The sequence below is a fragment of the Cinclus cinclus genome, chromosome 4 (genome assembly GCF_963662255.1).
Source record: "Cinclus cinclus chromosome 4, bCinCin1.1, whole genome shotgun sequence".
In the NCBI taxonomy this organism is placed as follows: Eukaryota; Metazoa; Chordata; class Aves; order Passeriformes; family Cinclidae; genus Cinclus; species Cinclus cinclus.
The window spans coordinates 57,119,607-57,144,556 of record NC_085049.1 but is presented as its reverse complement, the minus strand read 5'-3'; the positions used below and the strand labels follow the sequence as shown (position 1 = coordinate 57,144,556).

The 24,950-nt window shown below is 48.0% G+C and overlaps 1 protein-coding gene across 1 annotated transcript in view; it reads left to right on the top strand.

Annotated features, from left to right (window-relative positions):
• The window catches only part of CACNG2 (calcium voltage-gated channel auxiliary subunit gamma 2), a 52,174-nt gene extending 29,760 nt beyond the window's left edge, over nt 1-22,414 (top strand). Inside the window, exons 2-4 of the mRNA XM_062491303.1 lie at nt 16,789-16,872; nt 20,541-20,681; nt 21,120-22,414. Coding sequence (XP_062347287.1) covers nt 16,789-16,872; nt 20,541-20,681; nt 21,120-21,655 — 761 coding nt within the window. The 3' untranslated portion in view covers nt 21,656-22,414. The remainder of the gene's footprint in view (nt 1-16,788; nt 16,873-20,540; nt 20,682-21,119) is intronic.
• The last annotated feature ends 2,536 nt before the right edge of the window (nt 22,415-24,950 follow it).

The window sequence follows — 24,950 nt, the reverse complement described above, 5'->3', positions numbered from 1 at the left end:
TGATTTTGCAAAATACTTTGAGCTCTATGAGTGAAAAGCAGTATGAACGTTAGGTATGATTATAATTTTTATAAGAGAAAAAAATATTAAAAGTATCATTTATCCCTGAGGAAGGGATCCCAGCACAGAAGAGGCATCCCCATCCAAAAAACCACTTGAAACTTGAGCAGTTGCTAAGAAACGACAGTACCTTCATCACAATGAATACCTCCAGACGGATGGAGTGGGCAACCATTTCACAAGGCTGCCACGAGGTAAAAAAAGAATGGGACCAGGCATCATTAGCAGAGAGGAGATCATTAGATTCCAGCACTGCAGTCTGCATGAACCTAGAGTGAAAATGGATGAGGACAGTCATGTAGGAGAGATAGCAGGGAGTGGCTCTCTTAAGTGGTCTATGAAGAATAAGGAGGCTCTGGGTGCTTGTTAAGTGGAACTGCGGTGTCGATGGAGGAGCCTGAGGACACAGCAGATAATGGCTTCTTTTCAAAGAGCTGAGCAGAGTACCAGAAGCTATGGAATTACTGGAAACAGGAGTAAAGTAAAAAGACAGAGTAAGGAGATAGGCCTAAATGATGAGAGGTACCAGGGTCAAGAGAAGTAGTTGTTTTCTTGTGCGACTGAATTATGTCAGATGTTTCCAGGGCTGCAAAGAGACTGGAAGGAAAGGCATGAGAAAAGCTCAAGAAAGGGGGGGGGTGTTAAGTCTAAACAATGTAAATCAGGGAAATCTGTGATTGGAAGATGAAAAAGCATATTGTCTGGAAAAGAGCTAAGAGGTGAAGACATCATGGGTGTGCTGGGAATAGTAGTGGTGTCAGAGGAACAGGTAGGAAGGACTAATACAGCTTGAGGAGCACAGAATGAATAACAAGACTATTCTTGATAAGCTGGCCTAAGTCTCCTGGTAGATATGAGGGACGGATTCACACTGCTATTCCTGAAAGTATAACCCCAACAACTGACAATCAGAGACTTGCTAAAGCATCCTGAAGAAGATCTTGAAGTAATGGATTCTGTTTAGGTTTGGGTTTGGTTTTCAATGCAGTTGGTGTTGGACAGAAATGGTGATTAATTCAACACTGCAGGTAATGGACAGAGAGATGAAAGGAAGGAGCCAAACTGCAGATGTGCACTAATAGGCTCATCTATGTGAGGAAAATGCTTGAAGGGAATCAAAGGTTTAGTGTCATTCTGAGATAAAGAGACAATAGGGATTGGTGCAAATTAAGCAAGGAAACACTGGGTGGGGCGGGAAAAGTTGGTCTTATCAGGACTGAATCCCAGAGATCAGGAAACTGAAGTTGAGAAACTGCATGCCAATAGCTGAGAAAGAAGGAGAAGAAAGAGGAAGGGGCAGCAGGAAGTCACCAGAGTTGGAACAATAAGCTAAAAACAAAGAAGTCTAAAAGATCATGGAAGGTAAGAGAAGAAATTCATATGTAGAAAATTCTTTCAAAATTGAATGTAGAGGTGAGCTGTTAAAAAAAAAAAAACCACATAGGATCTACTTAGGGTTTCAGAGATGGGAGATGAAGCTTCTCCCAGAAGAAGCCACAGGAACAGGGATGATTCTTGCTTATTCTGGTAGTTCTGCCCTTCAGGAAACGCCCTTGACAAGACACGACCTAAAAACCCAAGACATGACCTAGGGAAGATGCAGTAAACAACAGAGACAGTGGTATGCTCTTCTGCTGGGATTATCCCCTTGATCAGCTTTTGGGGAAGTCATGAGATCAGAGGAAATCCCCCAGCTTTTCTCTCTGTAGAAATGTTCTGTACCCTACAGCTTGTGGGCTGTGATCCTCAACCCCTCAGTGACACTGTCCTGCTGCTCTGGTGGCACCCTTGCCACCACTCACAGACAGCCCTCTCCCTGCCACTGCCTCCCTTAACAAATGCTTGTGCATGATTGATTAGGCAAAAGCAATACAGGGGAAATGTTTTACCCAGCTGTTTAGACCAGATCACAAAAGCACAAACCCGCTCAGTTCTCAGAGCCAGAGAGGCCCAGCAGGACTGTAGGGGAGGCTTAATGCTCACACTAAAACACCCAGCATGCAGCAGTTATATTATCTTTTCCTTACCTGCTGTTCCACTTGTGTCATTTCCTCTTCTTGAATCACTGTGCTGACTTCCAGACTCCTTCTACATCAAAGTTCAGTTCTCATTTCATCTTCAAGGCCTCACGTGGCTCTCTTGGAGCTTGCTCCCTGTCTCCTCTCCCATGCTACTCGGTGCTCACTCAGCACATCTGTCCCTCCCCAGCCCCCTTCACTGCCCTGCAGCAATGACTCTGCTCCTCCTCTCCTGCTGTCCTCTTCTCTCCTTCCACTGCACAACCTTATTCACCTCCCTTGTGCCTGCCCTCAGGACTCATTTACTGCAGTTAGTCTCCCTGCGTTAATGACTTCCACTTCTCCTATGCCCTTGGCAAGCTTTGCCCCTTCTGACTATTAACTTTGTTTACTATATTACATCTTTGGAATGAGGAATGATTCAGAGATGCCCAGTTAAAGCCAGGAGCAAACAAGATATGAACATGCTGTAACTCATCCTGTGACCTTTCTCAGGCACTTCCATCCCTCATTCCATCCTGTAAGTCTCAGGCCTAACCTTGTCCCCCTTTTTTCCCACTGACCTCGCCAGGACCAGGATCCAGGTCTTGTAGCTGTTGCCTAATGGCTGCTGAGAGCTTCTTCTTCTTCTTCTTCTTCTTCTTCTTCTTCTTCTTCTTCTTCTTAAGAGCTGGGTGTCCTCACTTGCAAGTGCCCCACATGCTGGGGTCTTTATATTGCAAAATCCTGGGGACAAAATTCTGCCTGTTTAGCTGCCAGTAAAATGTTTGTACATGTGGAAATACATAATAATGCTTAAAGCTACAAGCAGACAGCATTATCAGGGAAAGGCTTTCCCCTCCCACTCACCCCTTGTCTGTTTCTTTCCCGTTGTCAAAATTTAGCATCCTCCACTGAGAGACTCAGTTTTGCTCTGATGCTTGGAAGGCATCCAGTCCCAGCTTGCTTGCTTTCCCTGCCAGTCTCCACAGGTATTCTATACACAAGGCTTCCAGCTTGTCAGGAAATGCTCTCCAGTCTCTCCACACCCCCACCACTCCCACCCCCTGCAGGGGAATCTCCAGCGCTGGGGTTGTTACAGGATCCTGGGGTTCAGCAAAGTCATTCATTCTCTCTTTGTCACATCCATCGCCTCTGCTCCACAGTGCACTGTGAAGTGCACTAGAGAAAAAGAGGAACCCTTCAGGAGGAGTGGAGGGCAACTCTCAAGAGGCATTTTCACAATCCATTTGTTATGTCAGGTCACAGAGGAAACAAGAGGGAAACCTGTACAATTTTCACTCCAGCTTGGTCAAAACTCATTTAGACATTCAATAAAAGAAGAGGCTCCACAAGAGACAATTTGGACCAGAGACTAATGCACAGACTGAATTCTGTGTTTGAGGTTTACGTGACTCTAGTGTTGGCTCAGCAAAACCAAGGCCAGCATTTTCCAAGGCCATACTGATCAAGAGCTCTTGTGGCACAATGGATTTCAGAGGTCAGTTTTGAAGGAGCAGACCCGTTGACTGAGGTGCGGCAACTCTAAGTGGCCAAGTGGTGTCCAAGGAACAGCTGGCCAGCTGTGTCTTCAGCAACCACAGCTGTCCCAGCAGGACCCAAAGAGAAGCTGCAAACATATGCTGAGTAAGGTGTGTGGCAGCTGACATGAAGTCAAGCAGATGCAGAGACCAGGCTGGAAAAACATGGACAGCTACTTTCCCATCCCACAAAGCTCTGGATTTATAAAACTCCCTATTCTACATTGTGGTGGGAAAAAGATAGGTTTTTTTGCCTTTTTTTTTTGTTTAAACCAAAACCATAAGTTAGATGCACTGAAGTTGTCATTAAGCCAATAGTTCAGGTATTCACTTTATTCCCCTGGGATTCAGGTGACCAGGTCAAAGTCCTTGAACCCCTCTGAGAAATTTTCATTGAAAAATACTGACCAGCTTCAAGAAAGAAAGACTTTCAGCAGTGGCTCTGACAAAAAAAAAAAAAAAAAAAAAAAAGGATTTACTCGTGGAGAGACAAACACACAGTGAGGCTGAGATAGTGCTGTTCTTTGATCTTAGCACTTTTCTTGTCTGGCAACTGAGTTCAAAGGTAAAAGAATGAGGTTAAGATCTAAGATGCAGCACAACTTTTGTTGTTACTTCACAGACTACTGCAGCTATAGCAGTAAATTAGAAACTGAGAAAGCGGCTGGTACTTCAGACCAGTGATTTCATTGGAGAACTGATCATATTTTCCAAGGAAAAGTGGGCAAATATGAAAGGGATTTGGGTTTTGGCAGTCTTAGGACTGCCAAGTTCTCATGTTAAAGACTTTAAAGCAGAGAAGTTTCAGTTCTGAGACCTACATTATTCCATGTGTGGTGTAGGTGGGGAATACAGAGGTACAGTTTGGTACAAGAAGCTCTGATGGATATGTCTCCAGGTAATACAATTCAGGACATAGAAGGTAGTTTGGTACCTGCTTGGACATGATTCAAAACCCTGAAATGGCCTTTCAGGTTTCTAACTGAGTGTAACTGGACCAGACCACATTAGAAATAATATTCCCCAGTCTAGTATTGTGAGTAAATTTTATTCCATTATGAATAGCTTCCTCCCTGGGATGCAAGAGTAATGTTACATGTAGAATAGCTGAAAACGCTTCAGAGATTAGACTTAGCCCATAGCTCACACCTACAGATTCTTCTGTAATAAATTAATGTGCTCAGTGGATGAAGAAGTATTGGTGGAGCAGCACGACTTGCAGTCAAGCTTCAAATGGTTATTATGACTGAGCAGCAGTACCTGCTCCCCCGTATGCCTTCCCTGGCTGTGCTACACTCCTCCTTTGCAGCTTTCCCTTCAGCCTCCCCTTTCCAAATAATCCTCGCCTCACTGACCTCCACTCATTTTTCTTGCAGGCATCATCCCTAAATCTTGCACACCTTTCCCCTCTACAGTTTTCTTTCTAAAAGCCAGCATAAACTAACTGGATATACACATGCACACAGTCGTAACGGTCTCATGATCCTGTGCTGCTATAAACCTCCCTTTTCTAAACACCCTGCTGGCACTGTTTGCTTGTTAAATAAGCCCAGTGCTGTGCTTAAGTCTAACTTTTGTTGTAAGAGCTTCAGGAGAGGACCAAATCACTTTGTTTTCTTGTAAATCACTGGAGTACCCGCAACCCTGAGGAAATAACAATAATAAAATAATTAATGTTCTAATAGCAGCCTCTAAAAGCTAACAACACTTGCAAGGCTTGGCATTTGTTTTTTGCTCAGCTGCATAGAAAGGGGCCTAAAATCAAATCTGTGCAATATCTACTTTAACACCCAGTGTTTGATGTGGATTACGAGTAAAGCAGCAAGTTAGAACAGCAGTAGCTTGTTTGGAGACATCGGGAGCCTCAGCATAACTGTGCTAAGGCAATTTGATCAGACTCACAGCTACCCTGCATGACCCTGTGGGATATAAGCTGTATTTACAAGCATTTTCTGAACTCCGGTGACCCAAGTGAAAAATAAGCATAATGTATGTAACAAAGCAAACTCTGTGTCCTGGCTCTTTTAGCACAGAGGGCAAATGCTTTCCTACAACTTTTACAGACCAGTCTGGTTGTTACTCTGGATACTTTCATTGCCAGAAATTGCACCTCAATAAGCACAGGGAGGTATGGGCCTAAAATATTTCGGAACCCATACACGCAATCCATGCAACTCTTCAAATCCCAAATCCTAGCATAGCTGGGAAATGTAAAAAAACAATGTTAAGCCATGTTTGGATTCAGCATTCAGGCTGATTGGGAAGGGACTGCAATGGAGGCTGTCACCATCCTGAAGACATCGTCAGGGCAGGGACTTGGCAATGACTAACCCTTTCTGCAAGTGGCTAGCTCAGGGACTAGTGGCTTGCTATACATCAGGTCAGTCCTCTGCTATTCCTGCTCTGTTTTCCCTCATGTTTCTTATTCCTTGTTGATTTAGGAACATTTGGGAGGCTTTGGATACTTTTGTGAGTGAGGTCCAGGTCAGAACTGGGTTCACAGGAGTGAATATCCTGAAGAGCTTCAGCACACTCACATTCCCTTCATCCCAGCATGTTCCCCAGAGCACAGCAGGGTATCTGTTCAGAGTTGGGCTTCTCCCAAAACACCAGTGCTGGAGGGTGAGACACAGTGACTGCCAGAGGAAATTGCAAAATTGGAAAGTCCTGACCTCTTCCTCAGGGCTTTCATTTTCTAATTTGTAGGTAGTGCATTCCCAGGCATAAAGGACACAGGGCAGAAAGGCTCAGTGAGTGCATGGCCCTGCACGTTGCCGCTCAACCTGAAGCACTGCAGTCAGCAGGGCTATCTGCCAAGGAAATCCTATGCCCAGTTCCCTCCTGGCCATCTCTGGTGGGCTTCCTGAAGGGACAGCAGAAATCCCAGAGCACTTCCTGAACAGACTAAGGGATAACCAATATTCCCTGCCTGGGCAAAGTCACCTCCACTCTCCAAGGGCAAGTGTGTGCGTGCTCAGTGAGCGTGTAATGGCTGCTACACTCATCTGCAGAGCTGCCACGCTGGGGGACCTCTGCCAGTGTTGCATGAAGGGCTTTAGGTTCCCTGGGGTAAAAAAGTACTAGAGAAAGTCCAGTCCTTCCCTTGTTCTATTTCCTCACCTGAAATAGACTTCACGCTCATCTCCTGGGCTGGGATGGCCAGAACAGGTTGTGAATTTTCAGTGGAGCCACTTGCTCTAACTCAGGCAACAGCAAATGGACCCCCAGTTCTCATCTAGAGACCTTCAAAGAGAGCAGGCAGTGCCTACCTTCTCAGTCGTTTTCCCAGAGCAAGGGAGGGCAATGAAATGAAAAGCCCTGAAGACCACTGGGCAGGGTTACAATTTTCCATGAGAGGCAGGCTGAGGAGTTCCCACACAATGTTATTCCCCAAAATGTCTACTGCTGGGTGTCAATTCTGCTACAGATTTCACAATTCCTACTGCAGGCTGATGATGTTGTGTGGGAGAACACAGGAGACTCGCTGAGACTGCCAAATTGCTAAACACGTGTGATGGTGGGCTCTCCCTTCCTCCATGTGTCTGAGCCTCAGAGGGGAAGAAGGAGGAGAGCTTAAGTGGTGCAGAAGAGGGAGGATGGATTAAAAGCTGCCTCTGTCATTGACTTGTTCCATTCTTTGGATTATTTCCCTGGGGTTCTTGGGTATTTTTGTTATTAATAACTAATAATAATTGCTGTATAGCGCTTTGCATCCTGAAGGACCCTAAAGCACACCACATACTTAATAAGCTAATTAACAGCTGTGAGCCTGATTCCTCTCTTGGTTGGGGCCCTAACTGCTGAAGGAGAAGCCCAGAGTCACACTAGATTTACACCAGTTTAACTGAGGACAGCATCTCCCTATAGATCCAGCTGGATATGTCAGAGACAAATGCAATGTGGAGTTGAAGATGAAAGATTTGAAGTGCCTTTTCTCCTTCATAATTTAAAAATGACTAAGGAAATTGCATTCAAAAAGCCTTGTGAACACAGCATTACAATTGCAAGATTCAAGATTTGGAGTTTGGGAATATCCAGGCCCTGGTTCCTGCTGAGTTAGGGGCTCAGTTCATATCTGTATAGCAAGGCATGCACAGCTGTGGCTCGTCCCAGGCTGTGCAGGACACTTTTCACTATGCAAGGAGGGCTGGTTTGCCCTCTTCTCTTGCCTGTTAAATCCATGTCTTTGCACAGTTACCTCCAGTGACCACTAGAGTTACAGTCTCATCACTGATCTAAACCATGACTGGAGTACACGGTGAGCCTGGCTCTATCCTCTCATGCACGCTCATCGATCAGCAGCACAGTTACATCTGAGCAGAGAAATGCAACACGATAGGATGAACCCATGAGAAATTCTCTAGCCTGTGGTTTTCTTCTACGTACTTCTGGGGAAAGATTAATCCACTTGAGCTCTGGGTCTTTGAGCCCAAATTCGAGATGGTTCAGTCCTTATGTCCTCATCCAGCTAGGATGTTGTTTACATGCTCCGATTTCTGAGAGTTTGATGTTATAACCCTATATGCAAAAACTGTCCTAGTTACAATATTTTTGTGATAGGGAAAAGGAAGAAAAAAAAAGAAAATAAGAAAACAGAAGAACCAGCTCTTAAATACTTCCTCCATCCATTCACCCCTTTCCATCCAGGCTTACATTAGTGTCCTCCTTCCTCTCACATCTGGATGTGCAGCCGTGGATTGGGATTGCCTGGGGTAATTACGGAGAATCTCCTCTCCTCCCACACCTTATGCACATCACTTCTCTCTCACTGCAGATAATTGCATCACCCTTCCTGTCACTCGGCTCACAGTTGTAGTGTCACATTTGGCTCGTTACACATACACACACACATATAAATTCTTTGGCTACAAAATTATACATTTTTTTAATAATCTTTTTTTTTTCATTTCTTTCATTTGCCCTTCCTGTTTTGCTTGGACTTTTCTCCATGTCCTGATAAACTTCTGCCTTTATTTCTCCATCCTCCACCACAGCAGGTCCAGCACTTATGTTCTTCAAATTTGAAACTCAACATCATGCTACCACATCTGAGCACAACCACTTACAAACCCTTTTCTCAATTCTATTTCTGGTTGCCAGCTCATTTCAAATCTAGTTCTGTCTCTTCTGGCAAGGCAAAGGCAGTAACTCAGCTAATATACCTTAAAACTGGTACAGGGCTTTCTGGTAAACCAGAAATTTAATATATTTTTCCTTCCTAGAGTGATGCTAGTCATTCTAACAGTAGAAATAGTTTCTGGTCTCTCTGCTGAGGAACCATAGATATTATTCATGTTTTACTCATTCAATGAATCACTCAGGAAAATATCATTATAAAAACCAAATTATTTCATTGACATATAAATGAAATCATGCATTTTTTACGCATGTATATATAAAATTATTTGCAATGTCAGTGCAGAAAGCAAACATGAGAAATAGAACGTTAGGAGCAGCACAGTTATCCACAGCTTTCAATGATTTAGATGAGCCTAATACATTTCTGTGTTAAGTACTATTTTCAGAAGAAATTCAGTCCAAGTTTGATTCTGGCGAAGTCTAGGAAACAGAGACATTTGTTTACCATGGAAGAAGTTTGTACTGTGTGTCTGCAAAAAAGGATTTTAAAAAATATTTTTATTATTGCTCTGTTGAGATTTTACATTTATGACTTTGACAGATGTCTAGCAGTCCCTGAAATCCAGCCGCCCGCAATGTTTCAGTTTGTAAAGCTCAAACATGCTGGATTTGCATTCGCACCAAAATGCATTCAAGAGCCTTTGCCCAATTTTCCCAGCCAATCTCACTTCTCTGCCTGTGACAAAGCACGGGAAATTTAAACCACAGCTAGGATATTTTTGAAAGTTACAACCCTGTAAAAGCAGGGTGTTTATAAATGGAAATCTTCATATAATCTTAATAATAGGTTTTGCTACCACTGCATCTCCACCCACATACATGGAATAGCTGTAGCCATCTCTGAGGCAGAGTCTATGGGCTACTTAGCAGCATGCAGCAGCAGCAGCATTGAGCAGGGTGGGAAGGAGGAGAGGCTGCCACCTCCAAGGAAAAATGCAGAGTGTTTCCAGGCTGACAGCAGTGCAGAGTCCAGCCCTAGCACAGCGTGGGCCCCCTTGGCTGCTGCAGCAGAGCTCTGCAAGGCACCATCCGGGCAACACCAGGGTGGGATGGGCTCTCCTGCACTCCCACACCACTGAGGCTCTACAGGAGGGACCCGAGTCACCTCCAGCAGCACATGTGTGGTCATTGCACTGAAAGGGTGCTTAAGCATTGGAAAGGGCTGCCCAGGGAAATGATGGAGTCACAATCCTTGGAAGAGTTCATGAAACAACTGGACATGGCACTTAGTGCTTTGGTTAAGTTGGCATGATCGTGATCAAAGGATGGACTCGGTAATCTTGGTCATCTTTTCCAAATGATTTTATGATCCTTCTGTCATTAACCCCCTCTCCTTTGCCAGGTGAGTGTCAGGGATGGCTGCAGAGAGTAAGTGAGAAGAGCTGAAAAAGGCAGAACAGGAGCCTGGTATTGGTTTGGATGGGACTAATCTCCCTGGTGCTCACTGGCAGCTCTCTATACTCCTCTCCTTCCATCTCATCATCTCCTCAATGTTACCCCATACTGGCTTCTCCCACTTATTTCTCCCATCTGTGTCTGCATTTCTTTTCCTATTTATCTGCCATCTCCTGAATAAATTAATCTCCCCAGAACCAGTATGTTCAGGCCTTTTTACTTCTGTAGCTTTGGTCGTCGCTAATGTGCTGTGATACACCTCTTTCTCCATCCTCATCGAGGCAACAGTGGTCTGTAAGACCACATTTTTACTGCAACTCCCTTCATCATCTAATCCTTGGCAACAGTTGTAATAAACATGATTCTTAATAATAATGTGAGGACAGCTGGCGTAATAGTTCTACCTCGTAGGCAGGGGCAGATATTCTTTCATAACTGTAAGATCAATTTCTGTTTTGCACCAGTCCTCTTACAGGCTTCTTCCGCACAATATCTGAATGAATTCCAGTGGCACATTAAGTGATGGAGTTTGATATCAGTCACATGTGGTTTGTTCTTTTATCCTCTCCCCAGGGAGAGAATTATGTATGCAATGTGCTGGTTATGTTGCTAGGGGTTTTTTTTGGGATTTTTAACATATGTATTTCTGTGTGTTTGCATTGAAGAAGACCACATCAAAGCAGGTGCATTGCATTTGGACAGAAAGGTGGCAAGATTTTTGATGGTCTGTAGTTCCCATGGGATCTCTGCTATTGTCCCAGCCTCAACTCTGCTGACCACGTTTATTGCCCCACTGACCTTCACCTTGTAGTGGAAAATCCCTTTGTCCCTAATGACAACTGAGCGCTCTTCAATCTTAAAATTTCCCAGCTGGGTCGAAAGGTACTACCCTAGCACAGCATCCCCTGCCACTGTGCAAGAAGTTCAGAGCTGCAAGATCAGCACCTGCTCCAGCTCCAGCATGACCGTCCCTTGTACTGTATTTGCTGGTTTAACCCTACACCCTGTAACCTGCATACTGAGGCAGACAAAAAGATGGCCTAATTTTGTAAGGTGCTATCTATGGAGAGATTCCCAGAAAGGGATAATCAGGTCTTTTGAAGGGCCAGTCTTTCTTTTGGGAGTGTCAGCACAGGTGGGTAGAAGCAGATGCTCACAAGCACTGTCTGTGCTCCCTGCCACTGAGCTTTTCATCAGCTCCAAATCCCCCCATATTATGTGTGCTCTCAAGTGCTTCATTCTTGGAAGGGAGGAGAGCAATCAAAATTCAAAAGGCTTTTCCTGCACTCTTTGTCACTTCATGAAACCTCAGTCTTTCCTCTTGCAGTCATGTCAGGTTGGGCATTAACAACTCAGTGTCACCAGTGTCAATTTTTGATGGGGATCACAAACCTCCTCTCCTGGTTTGGAAGCCTTTTGTGTGTAAGAGAGGCATGCCAGCATTTTGCCATGTAGCTGTGGAATTTGTCTTCGTAGCCCAGAGGCTGGCTCTGAGCCCCACTTCACCACCTGGTACTAAAGGGACACTCCTCAGAAACAGAATCCTGGACCAGAAACGTTTGTGTTCGTGTCTGACTACCTGCCCTTCATGTGTCATTTCTTGTATCTTTTTCAGGGACAAATAGAAAACATTTTAACCTGCACCAAAGTTTACTCCTAGGGTAGGCAGCACAAGTGGGAATTTCCGAGAACTGTCGTGTTTGCACGGCCTTCATGCACAGAAGGTCACATGAAAAATGAGCATGTTACATTTGAGCTAAATGGAAAGAATTATCTGGCCCAAATGATCGAGTGTCTGATCACTTTCATATTTTTAACACAAATATCCTCAGCCTACTCTCCTGAGGCAGGGAAATACCATTATTCTCATTTTGAGTGAAAGGAGAGGGGGGGTGGGTGGACAGGGGGGGTGTTAAATGGCTTGCCTAAAATGATACTGGGAGTCTGTGACAGAAAGTGATACTGAATCCTTGGCCAACACCAAGCCATCTTTCTCAGCTTTTAGAGACAACAGCTATATCCAGCCCCCTTTATTTATTTCTCTAGAAGCCACCATGCCAAAACCTCTGCTAAATTAGAGAGTGAGACTGAAGAAAAGCTTTCAGTGAATTGCTTTTCTCCATAAATGGAAATATCACAAATCATTCTGGGAAAACAGGTCTTTCTGTTCTCGTCCCCCTTTGTCTGCTTCTCTCCTTTTGGATGTCTTTTCCTCTGCCTCTGGCTTGCAGTTTTCAGATGTATGGTCCTGACCATTTAAAAGTGTTCCTACCTCGCAGGAAGGGAGTAGCTTTTCATTCTTTGGAACTTACTATTTTGCAATGGACTATACTCTGCAGGCATGCAAGACTTCTGAAAGAGACAGGGCTGCACAAAGCAGCATAAAAATAAACTGTATCGCCAACAATACCAAGCCAGGTTCTCATCAGGGGTAGCTCAGTCTGAGTATTGCTGCAGCAGGGCTGGTGGCTGCCAGCTGTCCTGGATAGACAGCTTACACCCAAACAATGATCCTGACACACTGGAGGACATCTCTCTCAGAGATGAACACACACTTGAGGTTGAATTTCATGCATCTTAGACATTTAGTCCCTCTTGGCAGTATGAGAGATTTTCTCTGCTCCTAATGACCCAACTGGGCAACTTCTGTCCTTGGCCAGGCACTGGAGGGGGTGCCTACTGCACCAACCCTGGTTCCTCTAAACTGTTTTCCAAAGCTGGGGCAGGCAACAAGTAAACAGTAGTGATCTTGCCTAAAGACTCCCAGCAACACACAAGGGATGAACCTGGGCATCTGCAGCCCTTCTGTCCTGAGACAGGCTGATGCTCATCCCCACCTTCTTTGCAGCCTGCACATCCCAAAGCAGTCAGTTTGGAGGATGCCCACACTGATATGCCAGAGAGGGGGAGGTGGCTGTCGTGAGTGAGAGGGACTGAGAAACAGGAGAAAGATCTGATGGGTGAACATGAGCAAGGATGAGAGGAGAGCCCAGACTGCACTGGGAGAGCTACAGGGAGGAGGTGGAAGCTTGTGGCTTAAGTTTCTCAGAGAGGCGTATGGGAGAAGACAGAGACACATGCCCTGTTTCAAGGTTCACAGCATGAAATGCCTTGAGTTGGGAAGAATGGGAAGGGCAAAAGGACTCAAGTAGAGAGGAGATGTTGCTCTTACTTCATTGGGGAGGTTCTCAGAGCCCTACATGCCCTCCCACATGATGATTTGATCTTGCTCAGGCGTTCAGGAGTATTAACTATAGGGTGGCACGCAGCTCTCACCATCCCTGGCTCCACAGACCACACATACAGCACAAGAAAAGTCTGTTGTGTCAGACCTCAGCAGCACTGCTGAGCTGTTCCATCCCCCTCCGTGCTTCCACCAACACAGGTGCCAGGGAAGCTGCTGTACCATCTCAGCAGGCCACAGATGTCCATCAGAGAATTGCCGAGTGACCTTGGCACAAGATGTGACATCGAGGCCTTCCCCACACCAAGCAGGTTTCTGAACCGCTGCCATCTATCACTCACCTACTCCATGCACTTTTGGAGCTGCTGGCACCAGCACACCCACACCATGCCCTGTTTAACACGTCCCCGTGCAGCACCAGGCAGAGGAGTGCTGTCACCCCCATTTTACAGGGTGGGATTCAGAGGCAGAGAGAAGTGGTTTTAACAGCACGCCTGTGGCAGAGCAAAAACTGAATCCTGTTCTCTTATATTCCCTGTTAGCGCATTAATGACCTAAATTCTGCATCCTTTCCCCATCCATTGCCCAGAGGAGCTAGGAGGTATCAGAGGAGAAGGTGTGGTAGCACAGGTGAACGATGAACATCCAAACCCTGTCTGTGCTGAGCACAGACAAAGCAGGACCAACGCTGCCCTCACGAACCTCGGTAGGGTTGATCCAGGGAGGGGAATCACAGCGTATCAGCCTGTGGAGAAGGGCAGCTCCACAATGTCACAGCATTTCAAGCAAGCCAATGGCCAAGTATCCTCAGCATAGCCTTTGGGACACTGAGCACCAGGAGCAGATTTTCAAAAGGCCCATATATCCCCTCAGCCTGCCTATACACGACTGAACCTCTAACCAGCTATCCCACACAAGTCCATATAAAAGACAGCCTGCACCAGATGCAGCATCTTCCCCAAGCAGCTCAGTCCTTTACATAGGAATTAATCAGCCTCAAATTCAGCAAGAAACAGAGCGGGGGAGAGGGAAAAAAAAGGAAGCGGGGAAAGGATGTCACACAGTGAGGGGGTTTCCAGATGCACTGCGTCTTCCCTCCCTGGCTGATTCCAACTGAGAGGCTCTGGCTGTGTGCCAGGAACATCACCTGGGAGGTGTGTGCAGGTTCTGCCTGCTCCCCCAGCATGTACAGGCAGGAGGAACTCAGTGTTCAGGATCTGCTGAGCAAGGGACTGAAATCTGAAGCTGGAGACCTCCCCAGTGCCCCGGAGTGTGCCAGTGTTCACATGCACTGTACAGCAGTGACAGCAGCCAAAGGACCAGGACAAGGAGCTGCTCATCTGTCACAGGCAGATGGCCCCAGGCAGTCAGGGGCAAGCAAGGGAAAGGACCCCCTTCATGCTGTATCATAGGGATTTTAGTGGGCAAGTACCAGGGTGGAAGCACGCCAAGACAATTTACTTGGCTATGAAGCTTTCCTTCCAGAAGAGTCATGGCTCAGAAGCACACACTTTTTGAACGAGGTAACTGGATTGGAGATGGGTGATTAATAATCTTTCATAGCCCACAGTTTCAGTATGGGAATAGTATGCCAGAGGTACACAGAAAGGCTTTGTTCCAACTTTCTTCTCCTATTACTTGCCTCTTAATGAACACACACGCTCCTCTCTGCTGTCTCTGGTCTCTACATGCAAGCTCTTCGAATGAGTAGCAAATTGCAATAGGTAGCTTGGAGACGTGACACAAGAGAGATGGATGCAGAAGGAGCCAAACTTGGGGGTTGACCTAAAGGAACCCACCTCCCTGCCTTCCATTTACTCATCTATTTACTCAGGACTGCCCCCAAAGTATCCCAAACATTAATCCATCAAGGTTTGGCCTTCAGAAGAAACTCGGGGAGAATCCTTTGAGCGTGGTCCTTCTTCCATCTGTTCACAAATATCTGAAAGATCATTCAAATTAATCTGGAAGAGACTTTCCAAGATATGACTTGGGGACCTGACATGGTGACTGCAGGTCTCAGCCTGGGTAGGGTTGGTCTGGAAGAGCTGTGTTGCTCTTCCCAGAGGCAACAACCTCAAGTGCGGTGGCTTCGTTTTCCCCTTGCCCTGCACACCAGCTGGTCCAGAAGCTGGGTTCTGGGTCAAGGTGGCAGGAGGCTTACCCAGGTTGCCATAGCATTTGTCACTCTTCAGACTTGGGCTCCAAATGCTTCTGCTGAGGGATCAATGAGCCTGAGCCACTTTGTTGGCTGACCTCTGGTGAGGAGGCCCACAGGATCACCATGCCTACCATGCACCTCATGCAGACAATGCATTCCTCCTTTCTGGACAGACATTGTCCATCAGTTCTGTGTTAATGGTCAGCCAGTGCAAGTGCCCAGAGAGAAACTGAATGGAGGGTAGGAAAAAATATTTGTGGGAATCCCAGGAGATATAATGAAATTGTCTTCCACATGGACAACCTCGTACAAGAATGGACAACCTGATCATTTGAGATACTAATTAATCAGTGGTCATGGTGAAAATTATGATGTGGCTTGAGTGGTATTCCTGATGTCAAGAGGAGATATGAGTAATGAAAATAAGAGTCTGGTAGACATCCCAACTAACAAAAGACTTGGAGTATGTCACTGGCCCCCTTCCGGGATGGCCTTGCTGGTCATGGAGTGTGTGTAAAAGGGTGCCCCATGACTGAAACTAGCAGAAGGCCCTGTGCATACACCAGCCTGAGGCAACTGTGTCCAGCCCAGCTTCCCTCACTTATGGCAGAATATTTTGCTCCCCCAGCACAAGGGTGTTTTGCTGTTGAGCTGCATACACACACTTGCACCAAGCTTCTTGTAGCCTCAGTCTGTGAGAGGACACAAGAGGAGACCTGACAGAGGTATGCAAAAAACAAGCAGTCATATGGAGAAAGCAGATTAAGGGCTTTTGTTCTCACACCAAACCAGAACAAAGGGATTTATCCTGCCCACGGAATGAGAGGGCAGCAAATTCACAGCTGAGAAACAAATACTTTTGCAACCCACACCTAATCATCCTGCCCTGATCCCCTCACTGCTGGGAGCCGCCGAGGCCACACCAAGGAAAACACTGAGATCTGATAATGTAACTCAGGGAGGGGACCCTGACACCTGTACTTTGCCCAGTATCTGGCTCCTGTTCCCAGGGCAATGCTCTCCTGCCTGTCTGCAGCAGGAGTCACGGGGCTTCTGGTGCTCTCCTCTGCAGAGTTCTGGCCATCAGGCTGGATCCTGACAGTAAACCCCAGATTCCTGTGCAAGTACGAGGGAGGTACATGTGTGAGTGTGCAAGGAGAGGCCTCGGGCATTTCCTGGGCATGCACACACTAGTGGGCATGCTGCCTGGGAGAAAGGCAGGCGGGCACAAAAGGTGACGCAGAGGGCAGCTGTTCCTGCAAGGCAGGTTTTGGTGTTCTCATTTGTTCTTTTTTTTCTCTTGTTCCCTAGGGAATTTTAAAGGTCTGTGTAAGCAAATCGATCACTTCCCTGAGGATGCAGATTATGAAGCCGATACAGCAGAATATTTCCTCCGTAAGTCTGCAGGCTCTTTTTGCAATGGCTCGTAGGTTCTAGCGTCGGGCGCCTTTTGTTTTCTGAACACAGGGTGGTGGACTCAGTGGAAATCCCAGAGCCTTACCACCCCCTAAAAATGACTCCGCTTTCACCTCTCAGGGACCCTGCCCATGAGAAGTGCAAATTCAATCTCACAGAAACAACCAATGGCTTTTTTTTATTAGCAGCAATTAATTGCGATATAAAAGCAGAGTCTTAATTCAAATTCACTGAAAAGCTGCTGATTGGGCCTCAGGTCAGAGTGGCCTACCTGGGGCACTGTGTGTGTGTGTGTGTGTGTGTGTGTGTGTGTGTGTGTGTCCTTCTAAAACAGAGGAAATTTATATTTCCTTATCTGATATTCCAGTGGCACCAGACTTAAGAAATTAGCTGGATTTTGTCTGAGGAGCTCTTATTGCTGTCTTCACCCTTCCCCAAACACTGCTTCCTTACAGAGGCTGCAGATCTGATCTTTGCTGGTTTCAGTGATGAGAGCAGGAAGCAGGAATAAAAACAGCCATAGCCCTTTGAAGGAAAGACCTGGTGCTCACCCAGAGCCCCTGGGAGAGGTGCTGGGCCCTAGGCACATGGCATGTCTGTAATGAAACCTAGCCCGAGCTCCAAGTCCAGCCTGAGATGTGTGAGTGAAGCTCACACTGCTTTGTGCAGCAGCACCCTGGCCAGCAGGACAGGTCCACATCATGTATTGCCCTGCCTGGTGCCCTCCCCAGCCAGCATTTCCACCCGCCCCAGAGGCAGGAGCTTACTTTTCCTTTAGCATAGCTGAAGAGGGAACACACGTCCTTTTAGGTCTCCCCCTCACTATCCTGCCCTGCCTCCACAAGCCCAAAGTATTTTGACATCATGAGATCTTCTCCCGACAGAAATCTGAGATAAGTGCTTTTGACCTTCCAAGGTTAATCATCAGAGGCTTCCAAAGACCGGGAGTCTTTCAGAATAGCTCCTTGTCATCCGGGTGTGCTCCAAGCCAGATGTGGAGACCCAGCCCTGCGGCAGGGATGAGAGAGATAATTTAGGATCTGTGAGGCTCATTTGTATGTGAAAAGAGGCAGATCTTATGCCGCTTCCTCTTGGTTTCTCAAACAGTCCTTCATCCACTGTAAATTGTAAATAACCGAGAGAGATTGCTTATTCCAGCTGCCTTTCTACAGCACCGGTCTCTTAATTGCTGCATGGTCCCTGAACAGCAGAGCTGAAGGGGGTTTGATCCGGTTTTTCAGAAGGGATACCAAAGGTTTGCAGGCTGCCTCCGAGGGTAAATCAGCCCTTGTAGAGCTGCTTGGGAGCAAGGAAGCTGCTTGCAGCATCAATTGCACTTAGAAAAAAGAGTTGGGCAAAGGAGACAAACATCTCAAGAAGGATGGGTTTGTTCCCTCAGAAGGAACAAGATCTGAAGACAAAAATTGGCCCGATGTCAGGATCTGACTGTCCCCAGGGCAGAGCCCTTTTTAGGAAAGAACCAGGTTCAAAGAGGGATTTGGCAAGTCAATAAAGGGTCATTCCTGAGGGAACTGAGATTTCTGCTAGCTTAGACCTGCCTGTGGAGGGGCCCCACTGAACAGCTACTTCCCAGAACTTCTGTCAAACTGGAGTCCCTGGGTGCTCTGCATGGGCAATGCCCAGCAGTACCATCAGGAACAGCGAGGAAATTGTTTATCAGTATCAGAGTAGGCAATTCCCTCATGCCCCAGGGGACCAGACAGTGATGGGGCAGTGTCCGTGGCCTGGCTAGAATTGCTTAGCCATTATTTCTGCCAGCCAACTGCATAAGGTGTCTTAGGATTTTTGAAATCAAGTGCCTGTTACCAGAAAGGAAGCAGAAGCATTCCTGTGTTTCCTTGCTAGCAGAAGAGTTTAGGGAGTATACACCACCCGCCCCTTTTCTTTAGGCCACAGGCTCTAGAGCCAGGAAGACTGGATGATATTCCCCCCTTCTCTTGCTGGCATGGTCCTCCTGAAAGGCTGAGGAAGGCTGCTGTCCTTCACATGGCACCTGCAGCTTCCCATGTCAGTCAGCAACTCTGTGCTATCCCAAACTATATGAATTTCAGAATTAAGACACAGATAAAACTAATGTAGTCAGGACCAGGTTGCAGGACTGATCAAGCATTCCCCTAGAAACCCTCTCAACAATGGGCGTCTGCTTGATGTTTGCTTCCGGCCATTTAAGCCTCACCTTGTCAAATGTCACCTTGTTTTCCAGAAGCTATGAAGATTGTTATTACTATTATCCTGTTCCCTGAAACACATCCAGACAGAGCTGGAAAGCAAGCAAGAGAGATTTCTCCCTGCCTTCTGCATTCCCCTTGCATAGGCAGTGGGCTAGGCCCCCCTCGAAGAGCTGATTGCTCGTGCCTAGCAGGATCCAGAGGCCAACAGGGTCTTTGAAGCGGGGTCTCTGCTCACTTAGGAAAAAGTCCTGCATTGGCTTCATTGGGTTCATTCTTGCAGGCAAGGAAGGATTAGCTTTCATCCCCCCTTCCAGATCTTTGCTCCAAAAGCGGAATTGCACCAGCCCGTCTGATACCTTTCTTTATCAAGCAAGGCTTCATTTCACACTTCAACAGCTTATTTTCTCCTGTGAAGGGAGGAGAGAAGGCCTTCCTAGTTTAAAAATGTAGGAATATTCGCAACACAGACTGAGGCAGAGCACTGGCTCCCACTGAACCGCCCACGAGCGGTGTGTGCGTGCGTGCCTGCGTGCGTGGGTGTGCGTACACAGGCTTGGCCTTTTGCTATGTGAACACGAGTCAGGCCCCCCAGAAGCTTTGGGGTACATTTCGCATGCACATATGAGCTTATACGTGCATCTGTGCATCTATGCCATTGCCCTCTGCTGGCTGAGCTCTTCCCATATCGACCGATGGAGAGTGTGCGTGTGTGGGAGCTGGCACATCCAAACCCATCACTGCCCTCTGGAAGGAGCCCAGTCATTTAATCACTAGGATAAGCCCAGCATTTCAGCACACAGGGCTGGGACTCTTTCTTCTCAGTCCTCACTGCAGCTGCAGAGCAGTGCATGGCAGCACAAGCTCCTTCTCAGTCCTAAAAAAAAATATTTAAAAATCTCCTTGAGATGCTCATGCCCTTTTGGGAGGATTTGAGATTGAGCAGCTCTGCAGGAAGCATTTGAGTTGCTGTTCTTTGAAGTGCAGGCTCGAGCGGCAGAGCCCCGCAGAAGGAGAGCTGTATGGTACCTGGGCTACCCCTCCAGCCTACAGTCCCCCCAAAACCAGAGGAAAAGACCATGTGAGGGGGCACAGACAATGCAGGCAGGCTCCCAGCTCAGCCACCAGCCCCACAGCCCACTCAGCCTCCCCGTGCTGAACCACCAGCTTCATGGTAGCAGCAGTGGCCAGGGCATGGGAGAGTTGCTTTGGACCACTCTCTTTTTCTGACACACTTTGTTTCTCTTTCCCTCCCTCCCTCCATCTCCCAATGCCTTTATCTCTCCTTAAATTACTCCCCTACCTCACATTGCCCTCTGTCTCTTCCCTTCACCCCCACCCACAAAACGTGCTCGCGTGCCCCCGTCCCCTCACTCCGGTGCCATTTCCATGCCCCTGTTTCCTGTCTCTCACACCTATGTTATTCTTTCTGCCCTGCCCTCCCTCTCTCCTCTGCAGGGGCTGTTAGAGCCTCTAGTATTTTCCCGATCCTGAGTGTGATTCTGCTTTTCATGGGTGGACTCTGCATTGCAGCCAGCGAGTTCTACAAAACACGACACAACATCATCCTTAGTGCCGGCATCTTCTTCGTGTCTGCAGGTAAAGGGATGCACAGGGTCTGATGCCCCCGGGGCTGGGCTCCAGGGTTGGGGGGCTGCCCAGACAGGATGTCTGCAGGAGTGCAGTTGCCTAGGCAGGAGTGTGTACGTTTCCCAGCCCTGATAAGTCTTATTTGAGCTGAAAGCAGCCTCGCAAGGATGCCTCTCCATCCTGCCTGCTCACCCAGCAGAGGCAGGCAGGCAAGGGTTTTCCTCCTGTTTGGGAGCTGATGGAGGGAGAGTTTCCCTAAGGTCTGACATCTCTCAGGGACCAGGAGTGAAGTTCAGGGAAGCGGCAGGAACATAAGGAGAGTTTTTCCCAAGGAAAACTGCCCATCCAGGAGGGGATGGCAGGGATTGCACCCCACAGCCCCCACCACTGCCGTGCATGATCTTCCTGACATTTCCTCCTCTCTCTCCCCCGCCGGATGGCTTGCAGGTCTGAGTAATATAATTGGCATCATCGTATACATATCAGCCAACGCTGGAGACCCCTCCAAGAGTGACTCCAAGAAGAACAGCTACTCCTACGGCTGGTCCTTCTATTTCGGGGCCCTGTCCTTCATTATAGCCGAGATGGTGGGAGTGCTGGCTGTCCACATGTTCATAGACCGGCACAAACAGCTGCGTGCCAACGCTCGTGCCACGGACTACCTCCAGTCCTCCGCCATCACCCGCATCCCCAGCTACCGGTACCGCTATCAGAGACGCAGTCGCTCCAGCTCCCGCTCCACCGAGCCTTCACACTCCAGGGATGCCTCTCCCGTCGGGATCAAAGGGTTCAACACCCTCCCATCAACAGAGATCTCGATGTACACCCTGACCAGGGACCCGCTGAAGGCAACCACAACCCCCACCGCCACCTACAACTCCGACAGGGATAACAGTTTCCTCCAGGTTCACAACTGTATCCAGAAAGAGAACAAGGACTCTATCCACACCAACACAGCCAACCGCCGGACCACCCCGGTATGAAGCCGTCGCCAGGAGCTGAAAATGGGGCAGGAACGGGCAGGAGGAGACTGGGGTGGGCTGCAGGGTGGGGAGGGTGGAAGGGGGCAGGGGGCAGCAGGGGGGTGGGGAAGGAGGAGGTGGAACAGCCCCTTGATGGAGTGGGGACCTTCCCAATGCAAAAAAAAAAATAAAAAAATAAAAAAAAATCCACAAAAAAAATAACAAAAGCAAACAAAAAACTGACAATAAAAAAAAAACTAAAACAAAGGAACAACGAAGGAACAAGCAGATAAGCAAACAAACAAGCGAGCGAACAAAAAAAGCCAAACAAATGAAAAGGAAACATGAGGAAAGAGACAACAGTGAAAAAAACTTGTTAAAAAAAATGCAAAAGAAAAAAAGAAAAAAAAGAAAAACCTTAAAACTGAGAGAAAGAGATTTAAAAAATAGAAATAAATTTAAAAGAAAATGCATGATTTCCCATGTACCATTATTTTAACATTTAATAAAAACAGATTAAAAAAATAAAAGGGAACCAAGAAATAACAAATGACAATAAATCAAGTGGGAGGAAGAGGAGGAGGCAGCTTTTTTAATTTTTGGAGGTTTTATTATTTTATTTTATGGTTTGTTTCCCACTTACCTTTAACCCAGCACAGGCTTCTTGGGGAACAGGGGATGGGGGTTCGGCTGCCAATGACTTCGGTGTCCTTGGGCCAGTTATGGAGGATCCTGGGTGCCGGAGTTAGCCATGACCCGCTCTGTTCCCCCGAGACCCACGGGGATCCACTCCATTCCCCTGGGATCCGTGGGGATCCACTCATCCTCCACAGGTCCATAGAGGTTTAAAGTGACCCTAGGGAGTGAAGGAGCTGATGCTGAGTCACCCCTCCACAGAGTCCCCAGGGGGATCGCCATTTCCCCCAGCCCTGGGGATCCTGGGGTTAACGGTGACAGTGCAAAAACCAAACAGATACAGTAAATAAAGACACAGGCTGAGACAAAAAAAAAAAAAAAAGAAAAAGGACAAAAGAGGTTTCTTAAAAAAATAAAGTGGCAATTTTTTAATAAAACGACAGCTATAAATAAATGTAAATATAATAAGTGGATTTACTTGCAAGAAGAACAGATAGTATTTTTTTCTTTTAAATTTTGTTTTCTTCAGCTTTAAACTGTGAAAAACGAAAGGAAAAGAGCAGGGAGCTGTGTGGGAGGCACAGGTAGAGGGTGAGGGGGGCTGGTGGAGGGCAGCTGGGGCTCCCGTCCTTTTAGGGTGATGATGTTGTGGGGGGGACACACACGGGATGCTGTGAGGGGGGACAGCACTCACGCACACGTGTGCCCATGCTCACACACTCACGCCCTGGTGGGCGCACGCTCTCCTGTGAATGCTCCAGAGGCTCCCCAGGGTGGCCACGCACCCCTCAAATCTGCCCAGATCCCCCTTGGGTCACATCAGTGGGGCTGCAGCCATGCAGGGGGCACGGTGAGGCCACCCAGCCGCCCCCTGAAATCGCTCCCATCCTCGTCTGGGCACACAGCGAGCACACCCTGACCCAAAGGCGGCCACAGGCTGCCTGGCCCTGACCCGTGCAGCCTGCCAGCCCCATCCCAGAGAGCCCCCGAGCCCCCCGAGCCCCAGCAGCCGTGCCGGGGAGCAGCCGAGCCAAGCGGGTGTCCCCATGCCCGCCGGCTTTTGTTCCTCCCCACTCCTCTCCTGGGGTCCCCGACTGCCGTGGTCTCCTCCACAGCAGCAAGGCAAGGCGAGCGGGGTCCCCCCATCCCCCCGGGCCCGGCTGCCGCCCCCTCCCTCCCTGCCTGCCGCCCGGGGAAGGGGACACCGGGGTGCCCGAGAGCCGCCGGCGGTGGAGACGGGAGGGGAGGTGGCAGCAGGGGTGATGGATGGGGTGACTCTGTGACACCCACACACACCGGCCAGCCCGGGACCAGGACAGCACTCCTTTGGGGCTGCCCCCCGAAAACAGAAGCGCCCGGGGCAGGCACGAAGCCGAGAGTTTGCAGGATGGGGCCGCTGAGCCCTTCGGCAGCTCAGACCCAGTTTTCGACTTTTTTTCCGTCCCCATTCCTGCTGCTCCAGTTTTAGGAGCTGCGCGGTCCCCGCTCCAAGTCCCAGCGGGGATTCTGCTTTAAAGCAGCCAGATCCTCCCCGCTCCCCCCGACCCACTGCTATTTCACCCCCCCTTCCCCGCTCTGGAGTAGGGCGGGGGGCAGCAGAGGGACGGGGTCACCCCCAAAAGTGGCATCACAGGGCAAGAGGTGGATGCGAACGCCTTTGCTGCGTGTTCAGACCCCACCGCACTGCTGACACTGGCTCCCCAGCCCTTTCGGAACGATTCCAGCGTAGAGGGAAGGTGGAATTGGGGTTTCCATCCCCACCCGACACTGCTCGGAGCTGGGGAGCATTCACAGGGCTGAGCGCGCCCGGGGCCAGGAGGGAAGGGGAGAGTGCGGAGGGCGCAGGGAGAGCGTGTGCAGGATGCAAAGGCTGGCGGGGAAGATTTTCCCCAGGGTGTTGCTCACGTCCAGCTCAAACCAGTCCAAGAAACCAACCTCCATTTTCTTTATTTCGTGGGGTTTTTTTCAGACTGTTAAAAAGAAAAAAAATTTTAAAAAGAGAAAATGACAAAAAAAAAATCCTGGTACATGAAATAAAGATTTTTTTTTTTATAACTTGGTCGTCGTCATTTATGTGGATTTATTGGGGGGGGAGATTTGTAGTGCCAGAAAAATACCTCAAAAGCCAGCAAGAGAATCTACTGCTGTGGACAATTTTGTACTCATTGCCAATTCAGAAGGTGGTCTTGCTTCAAGAGGGTCTTCGAGATACAGGAACGGATGAGGCAAGAGAACAGGGCTTTGCCATAACTTTTTATTTTAAGTAAGTGTGGGTAAACTCAAGTCATATGTGGGCTTTCTCTGCTGCCCTCCAAAACATCTGCACCAGCCTCTCCTTAGCCTCCATCATCTCCCCTCCTGTTCCATTCTTCCTGGGGTGAAAATACCACAAAGGCTGATGCTCCTATTCCTACTGCAACAGTGGCTTTTGTGGCAAGCCAAGGTCAGAATTCATCTTACTAGAGGGCTCAAAAAGGAAAAAGAAAGTGACCCCAGCATTGCTTTGGGGTTTTGTCCAGCTGGGCTGGCAGTGAGTGCCTGGTAGAAACGCTCAGTGTAGGAGCTTGGAGCAGGGGAATAACTTACAGCTGGAGATGCAGACCCAGAAACAGGTAAGGTGGCTGCAGAGCATGGAGGCGAGATCCCCACAAAGGGGACTAGGCTCCTGGTACGTCCCCTC